This window comes from Amblyomma mixtum, chromosome 9, assembly GCF_055824585.1.
Source record: "Amblyomma mixtum isolate Tamu chromosome 9, ASM5582458v1, whole genome shotgun sequence".
NCBI lineage: Eukaryota > Metazoa > Arthropoda > Arachnida > Ixodida > Ixodidae > Amblyomma > Amblyomma mixtum.
The window spans coordinates 60,675,436-60,701,099 of record NC_143020.1 but is presented as its reverse complement, the minus strand read 5'-3'; the positions used below and the strand labels follow the sequence as shown (position 1 = coordinate 60,701,099).

Here is a 25,664-nt window from a genome sequence, read left to right as displayed (position 1 = left end):
GTCTAGTCTGGCTATCCTTTTCGCCTCCAAATTCACCCCTCCCTTTATTTCCGCCACCAATCCTTCAACCTCCCTTTCGTCAATGTCACGCTTTTCCCATCCACTCGCCTGTCCTCCCCAGTTAAAATCCCAGCGCTATCTCTATGGCTGTTGCTGCCCCCTCTGGGAGGGCTGGGCGGATTTCTGCGCACCTCAAAACCAAGTGCTCTATGGTCTCCGTTTCCGTTTTGCCTCATACTGTCGTTAGCAGACGCGTCGGCAGATTCGCCCGCCTTTCGGAGTCACTGCTTAAAAGGCTCAAGGTTCCAGCATGAATAAAGGCGCATCTAGTGAATACATGGGCTTCATAAATAAAATAAAAGGAGTAAAGTAAACACAAGGAAATAAAAATAATAAAATAAACAAAAAGAAAAACAAACTAAAAATAAGATGTGAAAATAAAATAAAAAACAATAAACTTATGAAAAGGAGCAAAAAATAAACAAAAATATGAAAAATAAAAAGTTAATGAAAACAAACAGTGGCCAGAAAACGCTTTCGCCTTGCAGCACTTTAGAGAGCCAAAGTGCCTCCTGAATTTTTTGTTCTCAGAGTCCCTGTCCTAGCCTCAAAAAGCGGTGAACTGCCCCGCGAATAATCGCTCTTTTTTGATGTCCTGTGCCTAGCGCCGATTTTTTCTGCATTCTTTCTTTCCACATCTTTCTTTCCGTCTCCTTTACCTCCGCTTTCACGTTAGTATTTTGTTGCGTCCCATCCCTCACCCGTAAATACTTCGTTCTTAGCTTTCGGGTTCTATTTGTCCATTTTGTGTTAATACTTTTCATGTACAGATACTTGTACACCTTTCTTGCCCACCTTGTTTCTTCCATTTGTGTTAGTCTCTAATCATATTTCAGTTTGCTGATTGCCTCCCGAACCTCGAACGACGCCCAACCCATATCTCCCTGGACTCCCTCATTCGGAGTGTTCCCATGGGCTCCCAAGGCTAGCCTTCCTACACTTCTTTGTCTGACCTCTAGACTTGACTGTACTGTACTTCTGATTTCACGCACAGGACTGCATTTCCAAATGTGAGGCCCGGTACCATGATCCCCTTCCATACCCCTCTAACCACCTCATACCTATTATAGCTCCATAGTGCTCTATGTTTCATAATGTCTGAATTCCTTTTTTCTTTATCCTTCAGAATCCTCTCATGCTCTTCCAGATATTTTTTTCCTTTCACTTAGCCATACATAAGCCGCCGCGGTGGCTCAGTGGCTATGGTGCTCGGCTGCTGACCCGAAAGACGCGGGTTCGATCCCGGCTGCGGCGGTTGAATTTCTTTGGAGGAGAAATTCTAGAGGCCCGTGTACTGTGCGATGTCAGTGCACGTTAAAGAACCCCAGGTGGTCGAAATTTCCGGAGCCCTCCACTACGGCGTCTCTCATAGCCTTAGTCGCTTTGGGACGTTAAACCCCATAAAACCAAACCAATCACTTAGCCATACACCTAGATACTTATGAGTCCTCACATGGTCTGTCATAGTGTCCTGTATTTCTAGTGGGTCTCCCTTCTCATCATTATATACCATTATCCCAGACTTCTCTCTACTGAACTGGAGTCCTAGTTTGTTGCCCTCCAGCGCCCAAGCAGGACGACCAAGAAGTCTTCATCTCCGCGAATCTCTTGAAAGAGCAATAAAAGTTTTCTCTCTCTCTCTCTCTCTCCTCCGCCTTGATGACAATTTTTTTTTTAATTTTCAGCGTTGGCGCTCGCGGAAACGCTCGTGGCGCGTTTTTTGAGATCGAAGGCGAAGTGTTTTGACGACACCCTTCTCTGCAGCATTCTCCGTGCTCGGCTATCAGTGGTTCAACGCCTGTCATGCGTAGCTAGACAAGTAAACAGAAGAGGGAGCAAGCATAGAGGCATCATGTTTGTTTTACCCAATCCTTCGTCTGTGCGTTTCTTCAGTTTGCATGAACAAATCATATTCATGCTTTCCTGTCTAGTGCACTGCAAGCAACAAATGCGCCAACTGTGCCACCACACTTTCTACAGCGTTTCCGATTGGTGCCAAATCTTTTTTTGCTGTTGTTTATGCATCAGATGACCGCATGTGCATGTCAGGCTGTCATCGTTATAAGTTTCTCTTGCAGTGGGGTCCTTCAAATGCCTCACCCGTACTGGAAGTGGGCATTTGTCCTAACTTTCTAGTTTCAGTTTAGTTTTTCATGCAGTGCAGAGAGCGAAATCCCCTGGAAACTGTGTGCTGTTTCCTCAGCCATCTTGATTCTGTCTTCATCTTGTTAACAACGGATAGTTGCCACTGGCGTGGTCAGATGTATTGCAATGGCTGGTGGCCCACCATTTGGTGCATATATCAGCATCCTTTTGTTGGTGCAAAGCATGGTGCCATTGCAGTTTTAAGAATTTTTAGAATTTTAGACAGCTTATTTTTAGTCTTACCAAATTTGTTGCAGATTAGGCGCTGTATGCTGCCTCAGCACTTCCTTTTCCCATGATGCTGATGCTTCAAGAATAATGCTAGGCTCTTATGTCTAGTTTCGCATGGAAAGATAGAAGTCGGGGAAATGCTGAATTGTAACTGTAAGTAGTATAATTTCTTGCCTTCAAAAGCAAAGCAACAGTTGTAGAATTTGAACTGGTTTATCATGGTTTCATCAAAATACAATTTATCATAAAATTACATTGTTAGATTCGGCACCATAGTAATCAAAAGCAATGTACCCACAGATAAATCACTGTTCGGCCGTATTTAGGTATACCACTATTCGAAGAAAAGTGTAGGGCAGGTAGTGAACGCTGATCTGAATCATGAGAGGAAGGGAAATAACTAGAAGAATAAGCATGGGGTGGAGCGCACATGGTAGGTTCTCTCAGATCATGAATGGCAGTTTACCAATATCCCTCATTTTTTTTTTTTTTCATTTCAAGGGAAGATTAGTAAATCTCAAGAGCCTTGGGGAGGAACGGATATGTTTGCGGAGAAGTAGTGCTAAGATACATAAATGCATTTGGACCAGATAGGGATGATGCTGTTATGAACTGGGAACATATTTTATCATAGTATACAACAGTTTCATTTCCATGCATGAAAGTCTGTTTTAGTGCCTCTATAAAATCCTTTAAGGCAGCCCAGTGGACCAAGAATGGCATGATACATGCCACAATGGTTCCCTTTTGACTCCTGTCATAGTAAAGGCGCTCCTGGTGGTAGTGAACGCCATGACGAGTTCACTACATCACTGTATGTAAGAATAAGATCGGAAGATAATGTATACAGCCAAAAAAATAAGAACTCTAAGGCGATCCTTGGCAAATCGTTTGAATGCGTTCATATTTTCTGTAGCTGCTCGTAGATGCGGTATAGGGCAGAAACATGAAGACTAACGAAGAGGACAATGTCGCGAGCTATGGAAAGAAATATGATAGGTGTAACATTAGGAGACTGCAAGTAGGCAGAGTGAATGAGGGATCAAACTCGGAATAATGACATCCTGGTCGAAATCAAGAGGAAGAAATGGGCTCGGGCACGGCATGTAATGCGAAGGCAAGATAACCGCTGGTCCCTTTAAGGGTAACGGAGTGGATTCCAAGAGAAGGCAAGCATAGCAGGGGGCGGCAGAAAGTTAGGTTGGCAGATGAGGTTAAGAAGTTTGCGGGGATACAGTGGCCGCAGCCGGCAAAGGACAGGGATAATTAGAGAGACATGGGAGAGGCCTTTGCCCTACAGTGGGCGTAGTCATGCTGATGATGATGTCCTTTATGGATTGCCTTTGAGGTTAGAGATGCAACCCGTGCCAGAATTTATAGTAGAGTCATGAATTGAAGCGCTTTGCGGGAGCAGTGTCATGAAAACTCATTTTCTGCTCATGTTGAGGAAGAGCGAGAAGCATTCACTGCAATGAGTCGTTGTTTTCAGAGCACATTGTTGTCAAGAATGGATTACTAACTAGCCCAAACCCACACTTTATTGAAAACAACTGAGCATTTGTTTTGTTTTTTAATGCAAAATATTCAAGAAGACATCAGTTAGTCAAAGAAAATTCATGAACCAGGACAGAGAATAAAGGGCTGGCTAGAAAGGGTTTGAAAAAAACAACATTTGATTAATGTTTTGCTACCACTCTCAAGTGGAGGAAGCATCGTGAATGTTACTTTTCTGCCCTTTATTACAGCTAGAATAGCCCAGTTTTCAAAATGAAGTGGTGTGCGAGCATTCAATATTTCTTTGCAGCTTCCACTCATTCAAACTTCTGCAAGAAAAAAATAATTTTGAAAGCAAAACTGCAAATCTTCCTGAGCTCAGCTGATTCTCCAACCTCTGTACAACAAAAGAAAAAAGGTCTGTGGTATGTTTTATTGAGCGCTGGCACGCTTTACTTTCTTCTTTACTAGTTAACAGTTTACAGTTAGGCTGTTTGAACTGTCACGTGTTTGCTACCAACAACAGCCCTTGTCATGAGCTGTTTGAAAACTCTGACACTCGGAAGCACGAGAATCAGATTATGGAATGAGGCTTTCGTGCATAAATATTGGTTCTCCACTGTGTCGTCTCTGAGTGTACACCAAAGGGGGCCTTCCTATAAATGCACATCTCTAAGCTGCCACCTAAGACATAACAAGTGATGGCAGCACGGTCTGAGTGAATGCTCTGAGGGCATTTGGGATATCATTCACATGCTAAATTCTGATTTGGTTGCATAAGGCAGGCTAGCTGAGGAAGCTAGCTCAAAATGAAACGATAGAAAAACAGCCGATATTTAGAAAATTAAAGCAGACTTAAAATGGTGTGCTAACACTTCAGAAAATAATAAGCCATTATTATTTGGCACAGAGACAATTCACTGAGAAATGGCAATGCACGTAGTTTAACGCAATTTTTTAATAATTACCATTGAGACATTAGATAACTAGTAAAACCTCCAAAGTAAGCAGCAAATATCAGTAATATTTCAACACAACAGACTCTAGCCAAAAATGCAATGACAGAAAAACAGCTGATATACAGAAAATAAAAATCAAACTAAAAAAAGGTATGCACATAATTGCATAGTCAATTCTTCCTATTATCTGTCACACAACCTCTATATAAATAAATAAATAAAATAACTAAATAACCTCTATTTTCCTGGCTATTCCCCAATCAAGCCAGAGCTGCCTTAACCTTAAGGCTCTACTTTGTCCGTACTGATAATTTAAAAGTTTTTTTTTCCATGCAGAATTGAACAATGAAATCCCTGGAATAAAAAGATCGCTCTCACTGAAGTCATTTCCCAAAAAGAAATTTCCATTTATCTCATGTTACTCCAACTAGATATTTGGCGTTCATTTCTCGTCCTCTGCCGTATTTCGTGTCATTCCGAGCTTAAGTGTCCCCCCCCCAATTTTTTTAGCATCAATTCACCAGCATAAAAGAAAGCTTACAAACATAATAAAACACTGATAGTGCTTAGCAAGCAGCACTAGTGACAGGCTAGTTAGCTAGCTTATTTCCAGCTGGTAGTAAGCAGCAGGACAGCTAGCTAAACATGTTACCAATCGATTTCAAGGAACACTACCATCCGTTTCATGTTCCAAATCCTTGTGGTGTTTCAAACTGTGCCTCTTACTGAATCTCTTTTGGCACAAGTCACATCGGTACGGCTTTTCACCCTTATGGGATCTAACATGCCTCGCAAGACTTGTACGTGCTGTAAAGGCCATGGGGCACAGCTGGCACTGAAATGGTTTGGTTTGGTTTGGTTTATGGGGTTTAACGTCCCAAAGCGACTAAGGCTATGAGAGACGCCGTAGTGGAGGGCTCCGGAAATTTCGACCACCTGGTGTTCTTTAACGTGCACTGACATCGCACAGTACACGGGCCTCTAGAATTTCTCCTCCAAAGAAATTCCAGCCGCCGCGGCCGGGATCGAACCCACGTCTTTCGGGTCAGTAGCCGAGCACCATAGCCACTGAGCCACCGCGGCGGCGGCACTGAAATGGTTTTTCACCCGTGTGGGTACGGATGTGTTCCACCAGGTCACTCCTCCTTGCAAAGCTTCTACCACAGTGGTCGCAACGGTAAGGACGCTCGCCAGTGTGAGTGCACTGGTGTCGCATCAGGTTTCCTTTTTTCGTAAAGCTGCTAACGCAGTGGTCACACTGGTATGGGCGGTCGCCAGTATGGATTCGGAGATGCTCCGCTAGCCAGCTCCTCCGCAGGACTCTCTTGTTGCAGTGGCTGCACTCGTGCAGCTTCTTGTCTGGAGGTTTATCCTTGCTGGCCTGAGTGGATCTCGTGGAAAGACTCGCAGAGCGACTCTGATGGCGTGAGTCTTGCCCGGGCGGTGCACCATGATCTGGCAGTGTGCTGACCGAACCTGCATTTTAAAGGCGGAGTGTATTAAATTATTCAAATGCAGGAACCAACAACGCACAGTTCAGTTGGAGCTAGTGATATAAGATGAATGCGAAAGACACTCTCATCAACAGCTGTGGAGTTATATTCAGTGAATTGGCCTTAAAGAGAATTCAGGTCAGAAGCAAGATAGAGTTTGGTTTCGTTTTGGTTTTATGGGGTTTAACGTCTCAAAGCGACTAAGGCTATGAGAGACGCCGTAGTGGAGGGCTCCGGAAATTTCGACCACCTGGGGTTCTTTAACGTGCACTGACATCGCACAGTACACGGGCCTCGAATTTCTCCTCCAAAGAAATTCAGCCGCCGCAGCCGGGATCGAACCCGCATCTTTCGGGACAGCAGCCGAGCACCATAGCCACTGAGCCACCGCGGCGGCGCAAGATAGAGTGATGCTGCGGGAAAAGTGCTATTTGCCAGTAGCATCACTGTGCTTTAAAGGTAGAGTACTTTAGGTTAAAATACAGGAACCAACAATGTACAGTTCAGTTGGAGCTAATGATAAAAGATCAATGTGGAAGACGCTTTCGTCAACAGCTGTAGACGTTTATTGAAAGTTATATTCAGTAAATTGGCCTTAAAGAGAACTCAGGTCTGAAGCAAGATATAGTGATGCTACTGGCAAAACAGCACTTTGGCAGTAGCATCACTGTGTTTTAAAGGTATAGTACTTTAGGTTAAAATGCAGGAACCAACAATGTACAGTTCATTTGGAGCTATAGTCGGATACAACTTAAGTCTGCAGTGAAGCTCCTTCCACATTCAGCCTCCGCGCACAGAATTCCTCCACGACGAAAAAGTAGTCTGCTGGTTAAGCGTTTCTTGTCACATAAATTAAAAGCTTACCACTAGAAAAAGACTATGAGCTCTATAATTTTGACACCTAGATTGTTTAATATAGTCAAACATTAAAAAGCTAATTTCGCTTACTGTTGCGATTGGCCAGCGGAGTAATACAGAACGCCGCGGACCGCGGCCCAGTGTTAGCAGCTGCTGTTTTTTTAAGTTGTATCCTACTATAGTGATAAAAGATCAATGTGGAAGACTCTTTTGTCAACAGCTGTGAACGTTTATTGAAAGATATATTCAGTAAATTGGCCTTAAAGAGAACTCAGGTCTGAAGCAAGATATAGTGATGCTACTAGCAAATAGCAGTTTGCCAGTAGCATCACTATGTTTTAAAGGTAGAGTACTTTAGGTTAAAATGCAGGAACCAACAATGTACAGTTCAGTTGGAGCTGGTGATAAAAGATCAATGTGGAAGATGCTTTCGTCAACAGCCGCGGACGTTTATTGAAAGTTATATTCAGTAAATTGGCCTTAAAGAGAACTCAGGTCTGAAGCAAGATATAGTGATTCTACTAGCAAATAGCAGTTTGCCAGTAGCATCACTGTGTTTTAAAGGTAGAGTACTATAGGTTAAAATACAGGAACCAACAAAGTACAGTTCAGTTGGAGCTAGTGATAAAGGATGAATGTGGAAGACGCTTTCGTCAACAGCCGTGGACGTTTACTGAAAGTTATATTCAGTAAATTGGCCTTAAAGAGAACTCAGGTCTGAAGCAAGATATAGTGATGCTACTGGCAAACAGCACTTCGGAGATAATATTTGCCATATTAATGCAATAAACCACAATTATGTAACAAGAAACCGAAGATAGTGGAGCACAAAGTCTGGACCAGTTGGTGTTGAATGACCCTTATAAGTGGATTTAAATGTTTATTTACATGTTGCAACGGTGGTGCCCAATTCTAGAACAATGTGGAGCAGTTTGGTGCAATGTCTGGTTTGGCGCATTTGGCACAAGGGTGACATCACTGAAGATACCACTACTGCGAATTCTGCATGCTGTCGAAAAAGCACTTAAGCCCCCAGAGAAATGTCATGACTGCCAACAAAAATAGGGCAGCCTCCGTAACCCAGCCAAAGTCCCTGCCTTCGACCCCTCTTTCATGACAGACACTGCCCTCAGTTCTCCCATGCGGGCTTAAAGGAGCATAGACGCCTAAGTTTTGGGTGCGTGTTTTCTTCTTTGTAATGAGGCGTAAGGCATTGTTATACACGGTTACCGCGTGGTATCCTCCTACGACTGCTAAATAATTTATAATTCAGTTTTCATGTCATGCTGTTTCAGTTTTGGTTATGGCTATGACGTCAAAGAGAGGTTATAGGTCACGTGAGGCATGAAAAACTGCAGTATAATCGGTGCTTCTACATTAATGGTCATTCCGGCTCTTGAGGAAAGCTGCGTCAGCACTGTGCTGAATTAAAACAACGAAGCAGTGATTATGTCGCAGTTTTTCCATGCGTCACAAGACCTATAACACCTCTTCGATGTCACAGCCATCGTTGAGCTGTTGAAACCGAAACAGCGTGACAGAAAAATTCGATTATAAATTATTTAGCAGTTGTAGGCGAATACCACTTGGTGATTCGTGCAAAGTAGAGAATTCCGCATCATTATACATAAGAAAACATGACACCAAAATTAGGTGTCTATACTGCTTTAATATCTAATGAGCGCCAGTCGGCGGAGTTTAGCAACAGAGCACACTGCCATTTACAGCACTTTTCCTGCGAAAACTACAACTTCTGTTACTTTCATCCTGCTCATTCAATGACAACCTTCAGAAATGCACTCCTGGGAAAAAACTGCAGAACCTAACCTGTTGAATTCTGTCCAAGAGGTACACAAGGCTTGCAGTCCCCGATGCACAAGCCTGCATTTGAAACCAAGAATACACCACTAACACACAAGACTCCACTGCCAGAGCACAAGTGGTGTTATATGCATGAAACAGTGAATTGTGGAATACAATCTCATATGCAACAGATGTGCCAGTTTATGTAAAGTAGATTCACTAAAATGAACTTAAGGGAAAATCAGCTAGAAAGCCAAAATTTGACTTTTAATTACTAACTGCATTCAGATGAGGACTATGCTTAAGCTCTCAAAAAAACTAACGATTACCTGCAGAAACTGGAAAGCAGTCACAACCAATCAACACCTCACCATGGCATATGCACAATTACTGGCTTCATAAAAAAGAATATAAGTCTATACAAGCATAAGAACTAATGAGTGTTAAGGTGACTGGCACTTCTAACGCCAAAGATGGCAGTGAAGGTGACCATCTCTTGGAAGACACTGATGAAGTGAAGTCATCATACATCAACAGAATCAAAAGCTGTGAATGATAATCAATAAAAGTAATTGTAAGGTGTCACCAGCTGTTCCATTATTCTGTGCAGAATTTGCAGCAACGCTATATCGTCTTTACACACATTTTACGACGCATACGCTTCCAACTCATGCAACCACACTCGTAGAAAACTCGAAAAAAGAGCAGGTCTTAGACAACTAAATCTGGTAAATCCGACACTGCCTTGTACAACAGAGTTTACCACCAATAGCACACAGAGCTCTAGAGAAACAGTGAACAAGCATTTTTTTTTTTCAAAGGAGCTTCACACTAAAATAAAAAACTGCCTAGCTGAAAGATAAATCAGAGTACACAACATGGCACACACAATTACCATGAGTACACAAAATTAAGACATGGTGATATACATGGTCAATTCCCAATGGGCACTGAAACTCCCTTGAACGTCTTGCGGATGTTTGGGATGTCCTGCGGACGTCCAGTGGCGTTTCAGTGTTCATTGGGTTACGGATATGGAAAAGATGTTTTCAGTATTGTGAAAGGAACAAAAAAAATTACAAGAGAGTGCTTCAACACCTCGTACAATAAAATCTGACCTGCTATAAAGAAGCCGCACAAAGTAATCAGACGTCAGGGTGCAGGCTAAATGCACACAGCAACAAATACTGTTTTGACAGTGTCAGTAAATGCTATGCTAATGAAAGGTAGGTCACTTGTGACCAACCACAAGAAATCAGCAACACCAAAAAAATGCCCATAAACTAGTCAACAGCAGCAAAAATACTACAAAACAAAATTAATCACACAGTACTGACAGCACTAGATTTGTGGCGCTGCAGTGTTCAGAAAGCCCTAATAATTAAACAAAGCAAGTTATAAAAAAAAGCTGAGTGCCAAGGTGGTGGAGCCCAATGAATGATTTAAGCAAGCATGAGCATGAGAATCACAATAAAGAAGAATGCATCAAACACAGAGGCACACAAACGAACATAGAGGCACATTCCAATAAATATAGTTTTCTTATTTGGAGGTTTCCGTTTTTTAATTTACACACTTGTACTTAATGAACACAAAATGTCCAGCACACTTGCACTTTTATGCCCTCTGACATGATGTCACACATGAAGACTTTCATAGTAAACATCACTTCTGTTTCACAGATCTGGCAGTGATCTTTGAACAGGACGAGGTCTGATTCATCCCATTTTGCACTGAACATTGGGCGCATTTCTTATCCCCGCCATTCTTCTTTTTAATTGACAATGATGTTTTTGACAACAACAGTCCTTTGTCTTTAAGGACGAGAACCAGCAGTCCATTTTTTTTAATTCCTCTAAGTCACAAAGTGCACAGCACAAGAGAACACAGGGGAGAGGTTTCCATTTCATCAAGGTGTGAAGTTTGTTGTGCTCTGTGTATACCACAACTCCAACGTTACGTAATCTTATTCAGTGCTTAATCTCAACCCTTCATGAGACAGCCCTTTTACCAGAGTAACAAACATAGTTTGAGCTCTACAGCTCTTGAGCCAGAAAGCAAAAACAATCCGGTTCCTCCTAAGTACTATCAGTGATAGCCGAAGATACTCCTTCGCTGCCACCCTTTATTCCCTACCACCTCCCCTTTTCTGACCGCTCCCAGCTTCTAATCAGACTTCTGGTTGTTCTCTCAGAGAAAGATCCAGTGTTTCTAAAATGGGCTCAATAAACAAAATTTCGTTTTTATGACAGTGCCCCTTTTCCTTATTAGTAAATCCCTGCAATTTAAGCAATTCCAGCAAAACAATTTCCATCCCAATTTATGCATGAAGCATTGAAGCCATGGAAGGTTGGTGGATGTGGTATCGGAGCTTTCTTCCTCTGTCAACTTGTACAGCTTGGCTTATGAATACTGGCCTGCACAATGACGTAGAGCAAAGAAGCATCACTACAAGAAAACAAAAAGTCGGCAGAAACACTTACGACTCCTTACTCATTTCCTGCTGATGTTGGAGAAGGGCGAGAATTCACTGCAATGAATCGTCGTTTTCTGTGCACGTTGTTGTCAAGAATGGATTAGCAACTAGCCAAACCCACACCTTCTTGGAAACAAATGAGCATTTGTTTTATTTTTTAATGCGAAATATACAAGCAGACATCAGTTAGTCAATGAAAATTCATGAAACAGGACTATGAAGAAAGGGCCAGCCAAAAAGGGGAAAAAAAAAGAACATTTGATTTGTGGATTGCTACCATTCTCAAGTGCAGAAAGCATGGTGAATGTTATTCGGGGACTAGCATGCTTTTCTGCCCGTCAATACAGCCGGAATGGCCCAGTTTCAGAGATGAAGTGGCATGCGGGCATTCCAGATTTCTTTGCAGCTTCCACTCATTCAAATTTCAGTAATAAAAAAACTAATTTTGAAAGCAAAACTGCAAATTTTTCTGAGCTCAGCTGATCCTCCAACCACTGTACGGCAGAGGAAAAATGGTGTGTGGTATTTTTAACGAATGCTGCCATGCTTTACTCTCTTTTCTTCTTTCCTAGTTTGAGGCAAGCAATTGTTCACACTTGCCAGTATATTATAAAATATGCGCAAGGCTGTTTGGACCATGTGTTTTCATGTGTTTGCTACCAACAACCTTTGTCATGAGCTGTTTGAAAACCTCAACACTTGCACGCGCAACAATCACATGACGGAATGAGGGTTTCGTGCATAAATACGCAACCACATCGGTTCTCCACTATATCGTCTCTGAGCGTACGCCAGAGGGGGCTTTCCTATAAATGCACATCTCTAAGCTGCCACCTAAGACATAACAAGTGATGGCAGGATGGTCTGAGTGAATGTTCTGAAGGCATTTGGGATATCATTCACATGCTAAATTCTCATAAGGTTGCATGAGGCAGGCTAGCTGAGGAAGCTAGCTCAAAATGAAATGATAAACAGGATATTCAAAAAATTACAGCAGACTTAAAACACTAACACTTCAGAGAATATTAAGTCATTATTATTTGGCACAGAGACAATTCACTGAGAAATGGCAATGCACATAGTTTAACGCGATTTTTTATTAATTACCACTGAGACATTAGATAACTAGTAAAACCGCCAAAGTAAGCAACAAATATCAGTAATATTTCAACACAACAAAGACTAGCCTAAAGTGAAGTGACAAAAAAACAGCTGATAATCAAAAAATGAAAACCAGACAAAAAATGCCATGCACATAACAGCATAGTTAACTGCACTGTCTGTCATATAGCCTCTATATCTTTCCGGCTATTCCCCAATAGAGCCAGAGCTGCCTTAACCTTAAGGCCATACTTTGTCCGTACTGATAATTTAAAAGCTTGTTTTTCATGCAGAATTGAACAATGAAATCCCTGGAACAAAAAGATCACTCTCATTGAAGTCATTCCCCCCAAAAATTTCCATTTATCTGATGTTACCCCAACTAGATAGTTGGTGTTCATTTCTTGTCCTCTGCCGTATTTCGTGTCATTCCGAGCTTAAGCGTCCCCTCCAATTTTTTTTTTTCACAAATTCACCAGCACAAAACAAAGCTTACAAACATGATACAACACTGATAGTGCTTAGCAAGCAGCACTAGTGACAGGCTAGTAAGCTAGCATATTTCCAGCTGGTAGTAAGCAGCAGGACAGCTAGCTAAACATGTTACCAATCGGTTTCAAGGAACACTACCATCCGTTTCATGTTCCAACTCCTTGTGGTGTTTCAAACTGCGCCTCCTACTGAATCTCTTTTGGCACAAGTCACATGGGAAGGGCTTTTCACCCTTATGGGATCTAACATGCGTCACAAGATTTGCACGTACTGTAAAGGCCATGGGGCACAGCTGGCACTGATAAGGCTTTTCACCCGTGTGGGTACGGATGTGTTTCACCAGGCTGTTCCTCCTTGCAAAGCTGCTACCACAGTGGTCGCAACGGTAAGGACGTTCGCCAGTGTGAGTGCACTGGTGTCGCATCAGGTTTCCCTTTTTCGCAAAGCTGCTATCGCAGTGGCCACACTGGTATGGGCGGTCGCCAGTATGGATTCGGAGATGCTCCGCTAGCCAGCTCCTCCGCAGGAATCTCTTGTTGCAGTGGCTGCACTCGTGCAGCTTCTTTTCTGGAGGTTTATCATTGCTGGCCTGAGTGGATCTCGTGGAAAGACTCGCAGAGCGACTCTGATGGCGCGAGTCTTGCCCGGGCGGTGCACCATGATCGGGCAGTGTGCTGACCGAACCTGCATTTGAAAGGCGGAGTGAATTAAATTATTCAACTGCAGGAACCAACAACGCACAGTTCAGTTGGAGCTAGTGATAAAAGATGAATGCAAAAGACACTCTCATCGACAGCTGTGGAGTTATATTCAGTAAATTGGCCTTAAAGAGAACTCAGGTCTGAAGCAAGGTACAGTGATGCTACTGGCAAACAGCACTTCGGAAACAATATTTGCCACAGTAACGAAATAGGCCATGACTTTTTAAAAGAAACCGAAGATAGTCGAGCGCAAAGCCTGGAACAGTTGGTGTCGAATGACCCTTATAAGTGGATTTAAACGTTCATTTACATATTGAAACGGTGGTGCCCAATTCTAGAACAATGTGGAGCAGTTTGGTTCAATGTCTGGTTTGGCGCATTTGGCACAAGGGTGACATCACTGAAGACACCGCTTCTGCGAATTCTGCATGCTGTTGAAAAAGCATTTGAGCCTGCAGAGAAATGTCACGACTACCAACAAAAACAGGGCAGCCTCCGTAACCCAGCCAAAGTCACTGCCTTCAACCCCTGTTTCTTGACAGACACTGCCCTCAGTTTGAGTTGAGTTGTGTGATGCTCCCATGCGGGCTTGAAGGAGTAAGGACGCCTAACTTTTGGGTACGTTTTCTTCTTTGTAATGAGGCTTAAGGCATTATTATACATGGACTACCACGTGCTATCCTCCTACGACCGCTAAATAATTTATAATTGAGTTTTCCTGTCATGCTGTTTCAGTTCCGGCGATGGCTCTGACGTCGAAGAGAGGTTATAGGTGACGTGAGGCATGAAAAACTGCAGTATAATTTATGCTTCTGCATAAATTGTCATCCCAGCTCTTGAGGAAGGCTGGCTTCAGCACTGTACTGAATTAAAACTATGAAGCAGTGATTATATCGCAGCTTTTCCATGCCTCACTTGACCTATAACCTCTCTTTGATGCCACAGCCATCGTTCTGCTGTTGAAACCGAAACAGCATGACAGAAAAATTCGATTATAAATTATAAATCGGTCGTAGGCAAATACCACTTGGTGATTCGTGCAAAGTAGACAATTCCGCATCATTATACATAAGAAAACATCACACCAAAATTAGCTGTCAATACTCCATTAATATCTAATGAGTGCCAGTCGGCGGAGTTTAGCAACAGAGCACACAGCCATTCACAGCACTTTTCCTGTGAAAACTAAAACTTCTGCTACTTTCATCCTGCTCATTGAATGACAACCTTCAGAAAAGCACTCCTGGGAAAAAACTGAAGAACCTAACCTGTTGAATTCTGTCCAAGAGGTACACAGGGCTTGCAGTCCCCGATGCTCAAGCCTGCATTTGAAAGCCAGAATACACCACTAAGACACCAGACTCAACTGCTAGAAACACAATTGGTCTTGCATGCATGAAGAAGTGAATGTAGAATACAATCTCATGCAACAGATGTGCCAGTTTCTGTAAAGTAAATTCACTAAGTTGAACTTAAGGATGAGTCAGCTAGAAAGCAAAAATTTGACTTTGAATTGCTAACTGCATCAGAAGAGGAATACGCTTAAGCTCTCAAACAACTAACGATAACCTGCAGAAACTGGAAAGCGTTCGCAACCAAGTCAACGCTTGACCAGGGCACATGCACAATTACTGGCTTCATCAAAAGGGATACAAGTCAGTCTATACAAGTATAAGAACTAATGAGTGTTAAGGTGACTGGCATTTCCAACGCCAAAGATGGCCGTGAAGGCGACCATCCCTTGGAATGGGCTAGCAAGAGCTGTAAAGAATAATCAATAAAAGTATTTGTATTAAGTCACCAGCTGTTCCATTATTCTGTGCAAAATTTGCAGCAATGCTGCATTGTTTTTACACACATTTTACGACGCATACACTTCCGACTCATGCAACCACACTCTGACAAAGCTCGAAAAAAGTGCAGGTCTTAGATGAGTAAATCTGGTAAATCCGACTCTACCTTGTACAACAGAGTTTACGATCAATAGCACACAGAGCTCTAGAGAAACAGTGGGCAAGCATTTTTTTTTTTAAAGCAGCTTCACATTAAAATAAAAAACTGCCCAGCTGAAAGATAATTCAGTCCACATCACAATCCCAGCTTGCATTTAAAACACGGTGATACACACAATGAATTCTCAATGGGCCCTGAAACTGCCTTGAACGTCCTGCGGATGTTTGGGACGTCCAGTGGCATTTCAGTGCTCATTGGGTTACGGATATGGAAAAGAGTTTTCAGTATAGTGAAAGGAAAGAAAAAAAATTACAAGAGAGTACTTCAACACCTCATACGATAAAATGCGACCTGCTATAAAGAAGCCTCAAGAAGCAATCAATGATGTCAGGGTGCAGGCTAAATGGACACAGCAACAAATACTGTTTTGACAGTGTCAGTAAATGCTATGCGCATGAAAGGTAGGTCACTTGTGACCAACCACAACGAATCACAGTGTACTCTTCAGCAACACCAGAGAAATTCCAGTAAACCAGTCAACACCGGCAAAAACACTACAAAGCAAAATTCATCACACAATATTGACAGAAACAGCTTTGTGCAGCTGCTGTGTTCTGAAAGCCCTAATCATTAAACAGAGCAAGTTATAAAAAAGACTAGTGCCAAGGTGGTAGAGCCCCATCAAATGATTTAAGCAAGCATCAGCATGAGACACACAATAAAGAATGATGCGTCAAACACAGAGGCACACAAAGGTTAATTATTCCCATGCATACAGTTTTCTTCTGCGGAGGTTTCTGCTTTTCAATTTACACACTTGTACTAAACCATCACATAATGTCCAGCACACTTCCACTTATGTGCCATCGCACATAATGTCACACACGAAGACCTTCATAATAAACATCACTTCTGTTTCGCCAATCCGGCCATGGTCTATGAACAGGACGAGGTCTGATTCATCCCATTTTGCAGTAAACATTGGCCGCATTTCTTATCCCCGCTATACTTTTCAATTGACAACAATGTTTTGAAAACAACAGTCCTTTGTCGTTAAGGACGAGAACCAGCAGTCCATTTTTTTTTTAATTCCTCCAAGTCACAAGGTGCACAGCACAAGAAAACACAGGCGGGAGGTTGCCATTTGATCAATGCATGAAGTTTGTTGTGCTCCATGTGTGCCACAACTCAAACGTTACGCAGTCTCATTCAGTGCTTAATCTCAACCCTTCATGAGGCAGTCCTTCTACCAGAGTAACACATATAGTTTGAGCTCTGCAGCTCTCGAGCCAAAAAGCAAAAAGAATCCGGTTCCTCCTAAGTACTATCGGTGACAGCCAAAAATGCTGCTTCACTGCCACACCCTATATTCCCTACCCCCTTCCCTTTTCTGACCTCTCCCAGCTTCCAATCAGACTGCCGGCTGTCATCTCCAAGGAAAGAACACATCCAGTGTTTCTAAAATGGGTTGAATAAACAGAATTTCGTTGTTATGACAGTGCCCCCTTTTCCTTATTAGTAAATCCCTGTAATTTAAGCAATTCCATCAAAACAATTTCCACCCCAATTTGAGCATGAAGTATTGGAGCCATTGAAGGTTGGTGGATGTGGTATCGGAGCTTTCTTCCCCTGTCAACTTGTGCAGCTTGGCTTATGAATACTGGCCTGCAAAATGATGGAGAGCAAAGAAGCATCACTACAAGAAAAAAAAGTCTGCAGAGACGCTTACGACTGCTTAGTCACACTCATTGTTTTAGATCTGCATCCCGCTCACTGCCAAAAGGCAGCGCATGACTTTTATCACCCTTGAAACGACAGTCTTCCCATGACGCCACGGTCGTGTTCAAGAGAAGCGGCGAGAGAATATTTTTTTCCTACAATATATTTTGAAAACTGGTGAGGAACTCATCTGGCATGAAAGCTACTGCCAAAAAATTAGCAGTTAAGCGTACAGTGCCATTTTGTTGAAGCATATATGAAGCAATTATTTTCAAGCGAGGATAGTGAATTGCCTTCTTCGGAAGCGAATCAGTAAAGGTAACGAGCAGCAGCATAGCAGGGGGCCAGATGAGATTAGGAAGTTTACGGGCATAAGGTGGCTGCAGCTGATACAAGGCAGGGTTAATTGAAGGGGTACAGGAGGGGCCTTGTTTTACAGTGGCTGTGGTTAAGACATGATGATGATGATGAGCGCAGCAGACACCTGTGTGTTTGAAAGACATCTGGTCGCGCTCACGGCCTAATACATGTGCATACACCAGACAATACCACTAATGTGTATGCAAATTTATAGGCTTTGAAGAGCAAGGCATTCGGAAAGTAAAGGTTGGAAGCAGTTTGAAGGGTTCATTCCTGGCAGCTTGCGGTACCTGGCTTATACCAGCCTGCAAAATCAAGTGCAGCAAAACAATAAGTACATAAAAAAACTCAAATTCTCCTAATGGAGATGCCTAAATGCTCTGCAGATTCAACAATCATAATCTGGCAGCCCAGTGTTGATTTCAAGGGCAGATTAGTTAACCTCAAGAGCCTTGGGCAGTAACGGATATGTTTGCAGAGTAGTAGTGCTTATTAAGGTACAGAAATGCACTGAGACCAGATAGCGACGATTCTGTTGCTAGAGCAGCAATATATTTCATCCCAAATATACTGAACTGGGCAAGTTGGAGAGGATGCATGTTTGCAAAAAGCAGTGCGAAAGAAGAACAGGATGGTCCGTGTTGCCTCGATTCCGTCCCGTTCTTCTTTCGGGCTGTTTTTTTCCAAACATGCATATATTTCATCACAGTATAAAATGGTTTCAGGCGACAGGGAAGATTTCCATGCATGAAAGTCTGTTTTACTGCCTGTATAAAATCCTTTAAGGCAGCACAGTGGATCAAGAATAGCGTGACACATGCCGCAATGGTTGCCTTTTGACTCCTGTCATAGTAAAGGCGCTCCTGGTGGTAGCGAACGCCATGACAAGCTCACTAGATCACTCTACGTGAGAATAAGATCGGAAGATAATGTATATAGCCAAAAAAATAAAAACTCTTAGGCAATCCTCAGTGGATCGTTTGAATGCGTTCATATTTTCTGTTGCTGCTGATATATGCGGAATCGGTCATTCTTTAATTTACATTCATAAATAGCCGGAAGTCCTCATTCCACTCCTGGCACAGCAGAGCAGCAGTTAAGTAGTGCGCCGCTACAACGACAGGTGGCTGTTCCAAGCTTAGCCACCGGTGGGGCTTGTAATACCAATGTTGCTCTTCCCGAGCAACCTCTCATGACCAATCATTAATTTAGCTGCCACCTGCCACAGTGGGCAAGTCGTGAAAACATCACAAGGTTTGCAACACGCGCCACCGGTCACCATTTACATTGCACAGACGCTCCTTAGCTTGGCAGAACTGATGTTTGCTTTTAATGCGAATGCATTAAAAGCAAACATCAGTTCTGCCAAGCTGAGATGATACCCGGGCTAAATGTCTGCTGGCACTCGTCACTGATTAGGTATATAAGGCACTGTGAGAACAATGTGTTTTTCCCAGCCTCGTATTTTTAAGACGCTGTTTATTATAGAAGCAGCTGGCACTTGCTGACGATGTTGACTGCAGAGAACTCTCAATCCATGAGTTCATGCAGCTGAACAACACGGCCAAAACTGAAAGCAACAAACATGACCACCAAAATACAAGACAAGGTAGTCAACGTAAGCTTAAAATTGCTCTGCAGTCCATACATGGTTGCTGCCAGACCTAGGCCTGCCGTGTTCCTGGCACAACCAGAAGGGTTGTGATATGTGTAGCTTGGCACGCCGTCACCAGAAATTCAGAGCAATAGATGCGCCATTTGAAAGGATACAAGCTTGAGGATATTATCTGCATAGACTTGTAGTAGTTATCCAAGAAAGCTCTTCCTCAGGCAACTTGTACTCTATCTCCCACCAATGTGCTTGCTCTGCCTGCAAAATGACACACAGGAAAGCAGAATAAGCAGAAGGAAAAAATCATCAATGCCACAAACACACTGTTCTGCTACTGTTCCAACAACTGTGTTCTCGGGAAGGTGCAGAATATAGCATATCAATGGTCGCCAGAGCTCCTTGATATCTCAGCAGCAGCTATTAAAATGTGGGAAGACATTACACCTTGCTTCAAAATCATGAAAGCACCGAGGGACGATTTCGGTCATCTTTCCCGTCACTCATCGGGACAACGAACCATTCATGCCTCTGTACACTAGGCGGTAGCCTGTGCACATTTGCCGGTATCCTTGGCCTCTTCACATTTTCCACAGCTCTTGGTTGTTGGAATAGTATTTTGGCGCAGCCTTAGCACCATTTCATCAAAAACCACCAATTTGTAGCATCGTGCAGCAAATTTAATGCAATGGTATTGCTGTGACCAAAGACTGTAATGGCAGAGTGAATCCATGATGTTGATGAATTTTAATGGCACAAGGGCACCATGACGCAAGGTGTTTTTCGTCTACACAAGGTGGGGTCAAAGGTCTATTTTCCAAGCATGTCACACCAGGTAAGCCAAGCACCAGACCAGCGAAAAGCTTGAACCCATTGTAAGCACCAGTGGGTACTCGGTGGCACTGGGGATCGAACCCTGCACCTCCCACATGTCAAGTGGAAGCTCAAACCACAAGGCCACTGCTGCAGTCAAACTGCTTCCAAGCCAACTTTCTTTGTAAACCATTTCTAGAGCACTTCCGACTCATACTAATCGATAAAAAATCATAACGCAGCTCTGCTGTTAGTGATAAAAAGGCCACCATCGTTTGGAAGACGTTGAAGTAACGAGCGTTAGCTGTTTGGTTTACTAGAAGTGATATGAATGAGATGCGAGATGTGCTGTTTTCTAGCTGCTGCCACAGATGGCGCTGTGATCGCAGGGTGGTAGCAGACCCCACGAAATCTCGAAACGTGATGAGTGAGAGCTAATGCTCTTAAAGGCATCAAAGGCTCTGAAACCACCTTTAGCAAGAGCCAGCATAGGTCTCTGTAAGTGTGCATGAGGGTGCATCATGCTGTCGCTAGCCACACAGTGAAGACTGGCATCTGGCCTAGCCAGCCTTGCATACAGCACGGTCAATCTTGCACAGAAAGCAAGCAAATTTTCATCGCGAAAGCTTCACCTAAAACACAGGAACAGAATAAAAATATCTCAAGATAAGTTTGCAAATGCGCAAACTATCCTGCGGCAGTATCAAAGGCTTGGTAAATGCCATCAACCAACAACTGGTGCCATGAATTTTCACCTGCTTCTTCTCTGGCACAGTACTATCTTAGCTGTACAGTGCGCTTATGGCCCCAATATTTCAGGGCACCAAGATTTGGAACTTGGGCAGGCTACTAAACTGAAGCAACAAGCATCAATAAAAGTCAGCTCCCATGTCACAGCAGGATACTCAAATCCATCCCAGCTCATGTTTTACGACAGCTGACGCATATCAGTCAAATGAAAATGTGGCACTGCTCTGAATGAAAAAACTGAACAGAGCCTGTAATCCAAATAGTAACTCTTTCGGCAACATCCGATTGGCCGAACCACTGGCGGCTTATCCACTTCCATTTTCGGCCAAAGACATGTTGCCAAAAGGGATCCCAAGTTGGAAAACGGGCCCAGGTAACTGTGATTATACAATTTTGCTGGCAAAAAAAAGCTAGTTACACTTTAATACATAACAGGAAAAAAAAGTGTCAGAGTAAGCACAGCACATAGTCCATGTTAAAATTGATAACAGAAAAGGTAAGCTGTCTAAATTCAATTACAAAAAAAACGCAGTGGCAACACACCTTGTGCCGACAAAAACTGTAAAAATATACACACTAGAGCACCGCATGGGCCTACCCGAAAGCTATAGCCTGGCCCACGGGCCGGGCACAGCAAGTTTTTGCCAGGCCTGGGCCCAGGATTCGGGTTTCAGGCTCAGGCTCGGGCCTTTATACTTATGGGCCTGAGCCAGGCTCAGGCTTGTGTAGTGAACAGGTACTTTCACTGAGTGCCCACTTCTTATGTTCTCATGGGGTTAAGAAAGGGCAGGTCAGGACAGTTAGAGCCAGTGTTCAACTATTTCCAGACTACGAACACAGTACTGTTGCTTGCCACTTTTTTATAGCTTCGCAAAATTGTAATGCATGGAGCATAAGTACGGCATCCGTGCACACGTAATGAAGAAACATTTTGGTTTAATCATTCGGATATAGCTTGAGATGAACAGGAATTGTGAGGCTATCTTCGCTGTTTTGGTGCTAGATTTTGAGCTCTGAGTGCATCACACTTACTTCTTCCCCCAGCACGAACCTTGGCTTTGTAATGTTCCGCGCTCGATATTACAGAGTTGAGTACTTCCTGATAATCGTAGCGTTATTTCTTCTGTTTCCAGGTTTCCCGCAGCAGAGAGGAGGCTGTACATGCCGGCATATCTTGGACTTGGAGGGTGCATCCAATAAATGCTTAGCACACAGAACCCACATAGTGTGGTTTCTCTCCTTTCAGTATATTTGTTCGTGCTAAGCACTCTTCATAATGTATGACACAATATTTATGAGACTTCTCTCCTTTGTCTGTCAAGTCTTCTCTTCTTTTTTTTTTTTTTCAATTTATGCACCCTTTAATTCTACAAAAGCCACCTACAGTAATTGTCTAAGATCCGAGTGCATTAACGCTCAGTTGCAGCAAAGCAGGGGTCATGTAAAAGATGACAGCTGAACAGCAAAATGTGTCCGAGCCCAGCTGATGTTCCTGCATTTTTTTGTTTTCTTGCTAAATGTTAAGACAAGCAAAAGTGGGAGAAGTAGCTGTTTGAACAGACACAAGCGGACACCTCACTGCCTTTTGGTCTCGCGTGACTTCTTGAGTGTTGGTGGCGAACCGATTGCAATGTTAGAGGTCGTTTAATAAAACTATGAGGCAGGAAACGGGCTTCAGTTGATTACTTTCAGTAGAGTGGTATGTGTGGCGTTCAAAGCACTACACTTTATTCTGGGCAAAAAACTAAAAACAAGCAACTCAACCTGAAACAGAAACTAGAGAATTTTAGACCTCTCTTCTACCAACGATGGACTATTTTTCACTGAAATTCATAGTAACAACAACATTTGAGCTTCTGTAGCATGCTTACAGCTTTTGTGTTTCAGGCCTGAGCTGGGCCGGGTAGATGAGAGCTACCTCAGGCTCGGGCAGAACATGTATTAGAGAAACCGGGCCAGGCTCAGACGGGTACTGGGTCCGGGCCAACAATTACAGCCCGTGAAGTACTCTTATGCACACCAAATGCTGGGCCATCAGTCCGTGCAGCAGGCCACGCCAATAACAGCTATCCACTATTAACAATGTGAAGATGGTATCCAAGATGACTAACTTTTACTTCCAGGGCATCCTTGTCTAGACATTCACCTAAAAGCGAGGACACTGGTAATCAGAAAAATGCAACAAATGTCTACTCCCAGAATGTGTAGGACATGTGAAGGATCCTTTTGCAACAGGAAGGGAAAAAAAAAGGTATAACGATGGCAGCTGCAGTTTGATGCACACACAGGTGTATCATGCATAAGCAAGACAACGAAACTGCCCCAATCAAAAACAGTAGAAAATCTGCGGACCTGCAGTCTTCCCTACAACCTCCTCAAAAGCAAATGAAGTATCTTTCAAAGCAAGACTTCAAGCCATGGCCACTGTCCTTCTTAGAACCAAAAACAAATCTAATGGCCACAGAGGTAGCACTGTAACACATATCTGTGCTGAGTAATGCGCATCATTTATCCAAGACGTTTAACATAATCGTTGGAACAGACTCAAGAAAAGGCAGTCCCCTGAAGGAGCTTTTCAGCTTGTAATGGGATGAACATTCGCACAAAATATCTTGTACAAGCATGACTACTCTCAATTGAAAGCTGGTAAATTCGCTTCTAAGACCTCACTGCAGCATCAACTGACAATAGCAAATTATTGTTTTCGTTGCGATGGTCTTGGGCGAAATCCAAGCTCTGCTGAGGAGCTTAATCTTAATCAAAAGTAGATCAGTTTCATTTCACATTGGGACAACATACAGTTAAACTGTAGTTCCCTCGTGCGCGCAACAGGTTTTTGGCACCGTACTGCAATACTCCGCTAGGATACATATGTATACAAATGGTCCAATTAAACGATCCCACCTATGGAAGCACAAGGTAGGTGCAGGCGAGATGCATGAAGCCGCGAGAACGGCAATAAGGTCCCACAATAAATGTGCAGCAAGATTTTCACGGCACACACCGAAGACAAGAAGAAGTGATTGTTCCTACCAAAACAGAGGTGGTCGTAAGTAGAAGCGTTCAGGGAAAATAAAAGAAAGATGCTTTCGTGCGAGCCGCCGGCGACCGACCGAAGCAGTGGTAGCAATTAACTAAGCGCGACTGTGTTTTTCAGGCGCACGGAAACGGGCTCGCCACGGTACTCCGTAGAAGAATTCGCAAAATATACTCACAGGAAGATGCCGCACAAGTAATCGCAACAAACCGCAAGGGGGTGGGAGAGCGGCGCTGAATGCTCGTTTGGAGTAGGCGGACAAGTACGAAATGTCGCCTTGAGTGCACGACGCCGCTTTTTCGCAGTACTTACCACAGTTCGGACAAGCCTGCTGCAGGGAGGGGTGCCGTCAAAACATATTCCGTCGAGCCCGTTTCACCAGCTTGCCTCAAAAAACGCGCGTGATGGCGACGTGAAAAAGGAAAAAAACAAAAACTATCCGAGCAGAGCAAGCAACGTCTGGGTTTGAGAGTAAAGGCTAATCATGGATAAATGGTAATGGCTTTACCCTTTGTACCGGGCAGTAGCTTTCGCCACCTAGCCTATATTTCCCCCATTGTTAATTTATTTTTCTTTTCCCTTTCTTTCACTTTCGCTCTTACAATGTCTAGTCTGGCTATCCTTTTCCCCTCCAAATTCACCCCTCCCTTGATTTCCGCCACCAATCCTCCAACGTCCCTTTCGTCAATGTCACGCTTTTCCCATCCACTCGCCCGTCCTCCCCAGAAAATCCCAGCGCTATCTCTATGGCTGTTGCTGCCCGCACTGGGAGGGCTGGGCGGAGTTCTGCGCACCTCATGGAGGAAGGAAAGAACTGGCGCACCTCAAAACCAAGTGCTCTATGGTCTCCGTTTCCGTTTTACAAGCAGAGCACAACATATATCCACCTCTTCAAATTTGGACCTATACATTTTTGTCCTCAGAGTCCCTGCCCTAGCCTCAAAAAGCGGTGTACTGCCCCGCGAATTATCGAATAATCGCTCTTTTTGATGTCCTGTTTTCGTGTCCTATATATGCCTAGCGCCGATTTTTCCTGCATTCTTTCTTCCACATCTTTCTTGCCGTCTCCTTTAAGTCCACTTTCACGTTAGTATTTTGTTGCGTCCCATCCCTCAACCGTAAATACTTCGTTCTTAGCTTTCGGGTTCTATTTTCCATTTTGTGTTAATACTTTTCATGTACAGATGCTTGTACACCTTTTTTTTCCCACCTTGTTTCCTCCATTTGGGTTAGTCTGTGATCATATTTCAGTTTGCTGATTGCCTCCCGAACCTCGAACGACGCCCAACCCATATCTCCCTGGACTCCCTCATTCGGAGTGTTCTCATGGGCTCCCAAGGCTATCCTTCCTACACTTTTTTGTCTGACCTCTGGACTTGACTGTACTTCTGATTTCATGCGCAGGACTAGGGTCCCTAGAAATAACAGGACTGCATTTCCAAATGTGAGGCCCGGTACCATGATCCATACCCCTCTAACCGCCTCATACCTATTATAGCTCCATAGTGCTCTATGTTTCATGTCTGAATTCCTTTTTCCTTTATCCTTCAGAATCCTCTCATGCTCTTCAGATATTTTTATGCGAAGCATACTACTTTAGCTACCACTTC

General features: G+C 43.3%; 1 protein-coding gene across 1 annotated transcript in view; it reads right to left on the bottom strand.

The window, feature by feature from the left end:
- Nucleotides 1-15,700, bottom strand: part of LOC149329239 (uncharacterized) — a 33,209-nt gene extending 17,509 nt beyond the window's left edge. Inside the window, exons 1-5 of the mRNA XM_089559213.1 lie at nucleotides 15,688-15,700; nucleotides 15,082-15,135; nucleotides 13,242-13,796; nucleotides 9,068-9,187; nucleotides 5,967-6,365 (exon numbers count right to left, since the gene is read on the bottom strand). Coding sequence (XP_089415339.1) covers nucleotides 5,967-6,365; nucleotides 9,068-9,187; nucleotides 13,242-13,796; nucleotides 15,082-15,135; nucleotides 15,688-15,700 — 1,141 coding nt within the window. The remainder of the gene's footprint in view (nucleotides 1-5,966; nucleotides 6,366-9,067; nucleotides 9,188-13,241; nucleotides 13,797-15,081; nucleotides 15,136-15,687) is intronic.
- Nucleotides 15,701-25,664: the final 9,964 nt, after the last annotated feature.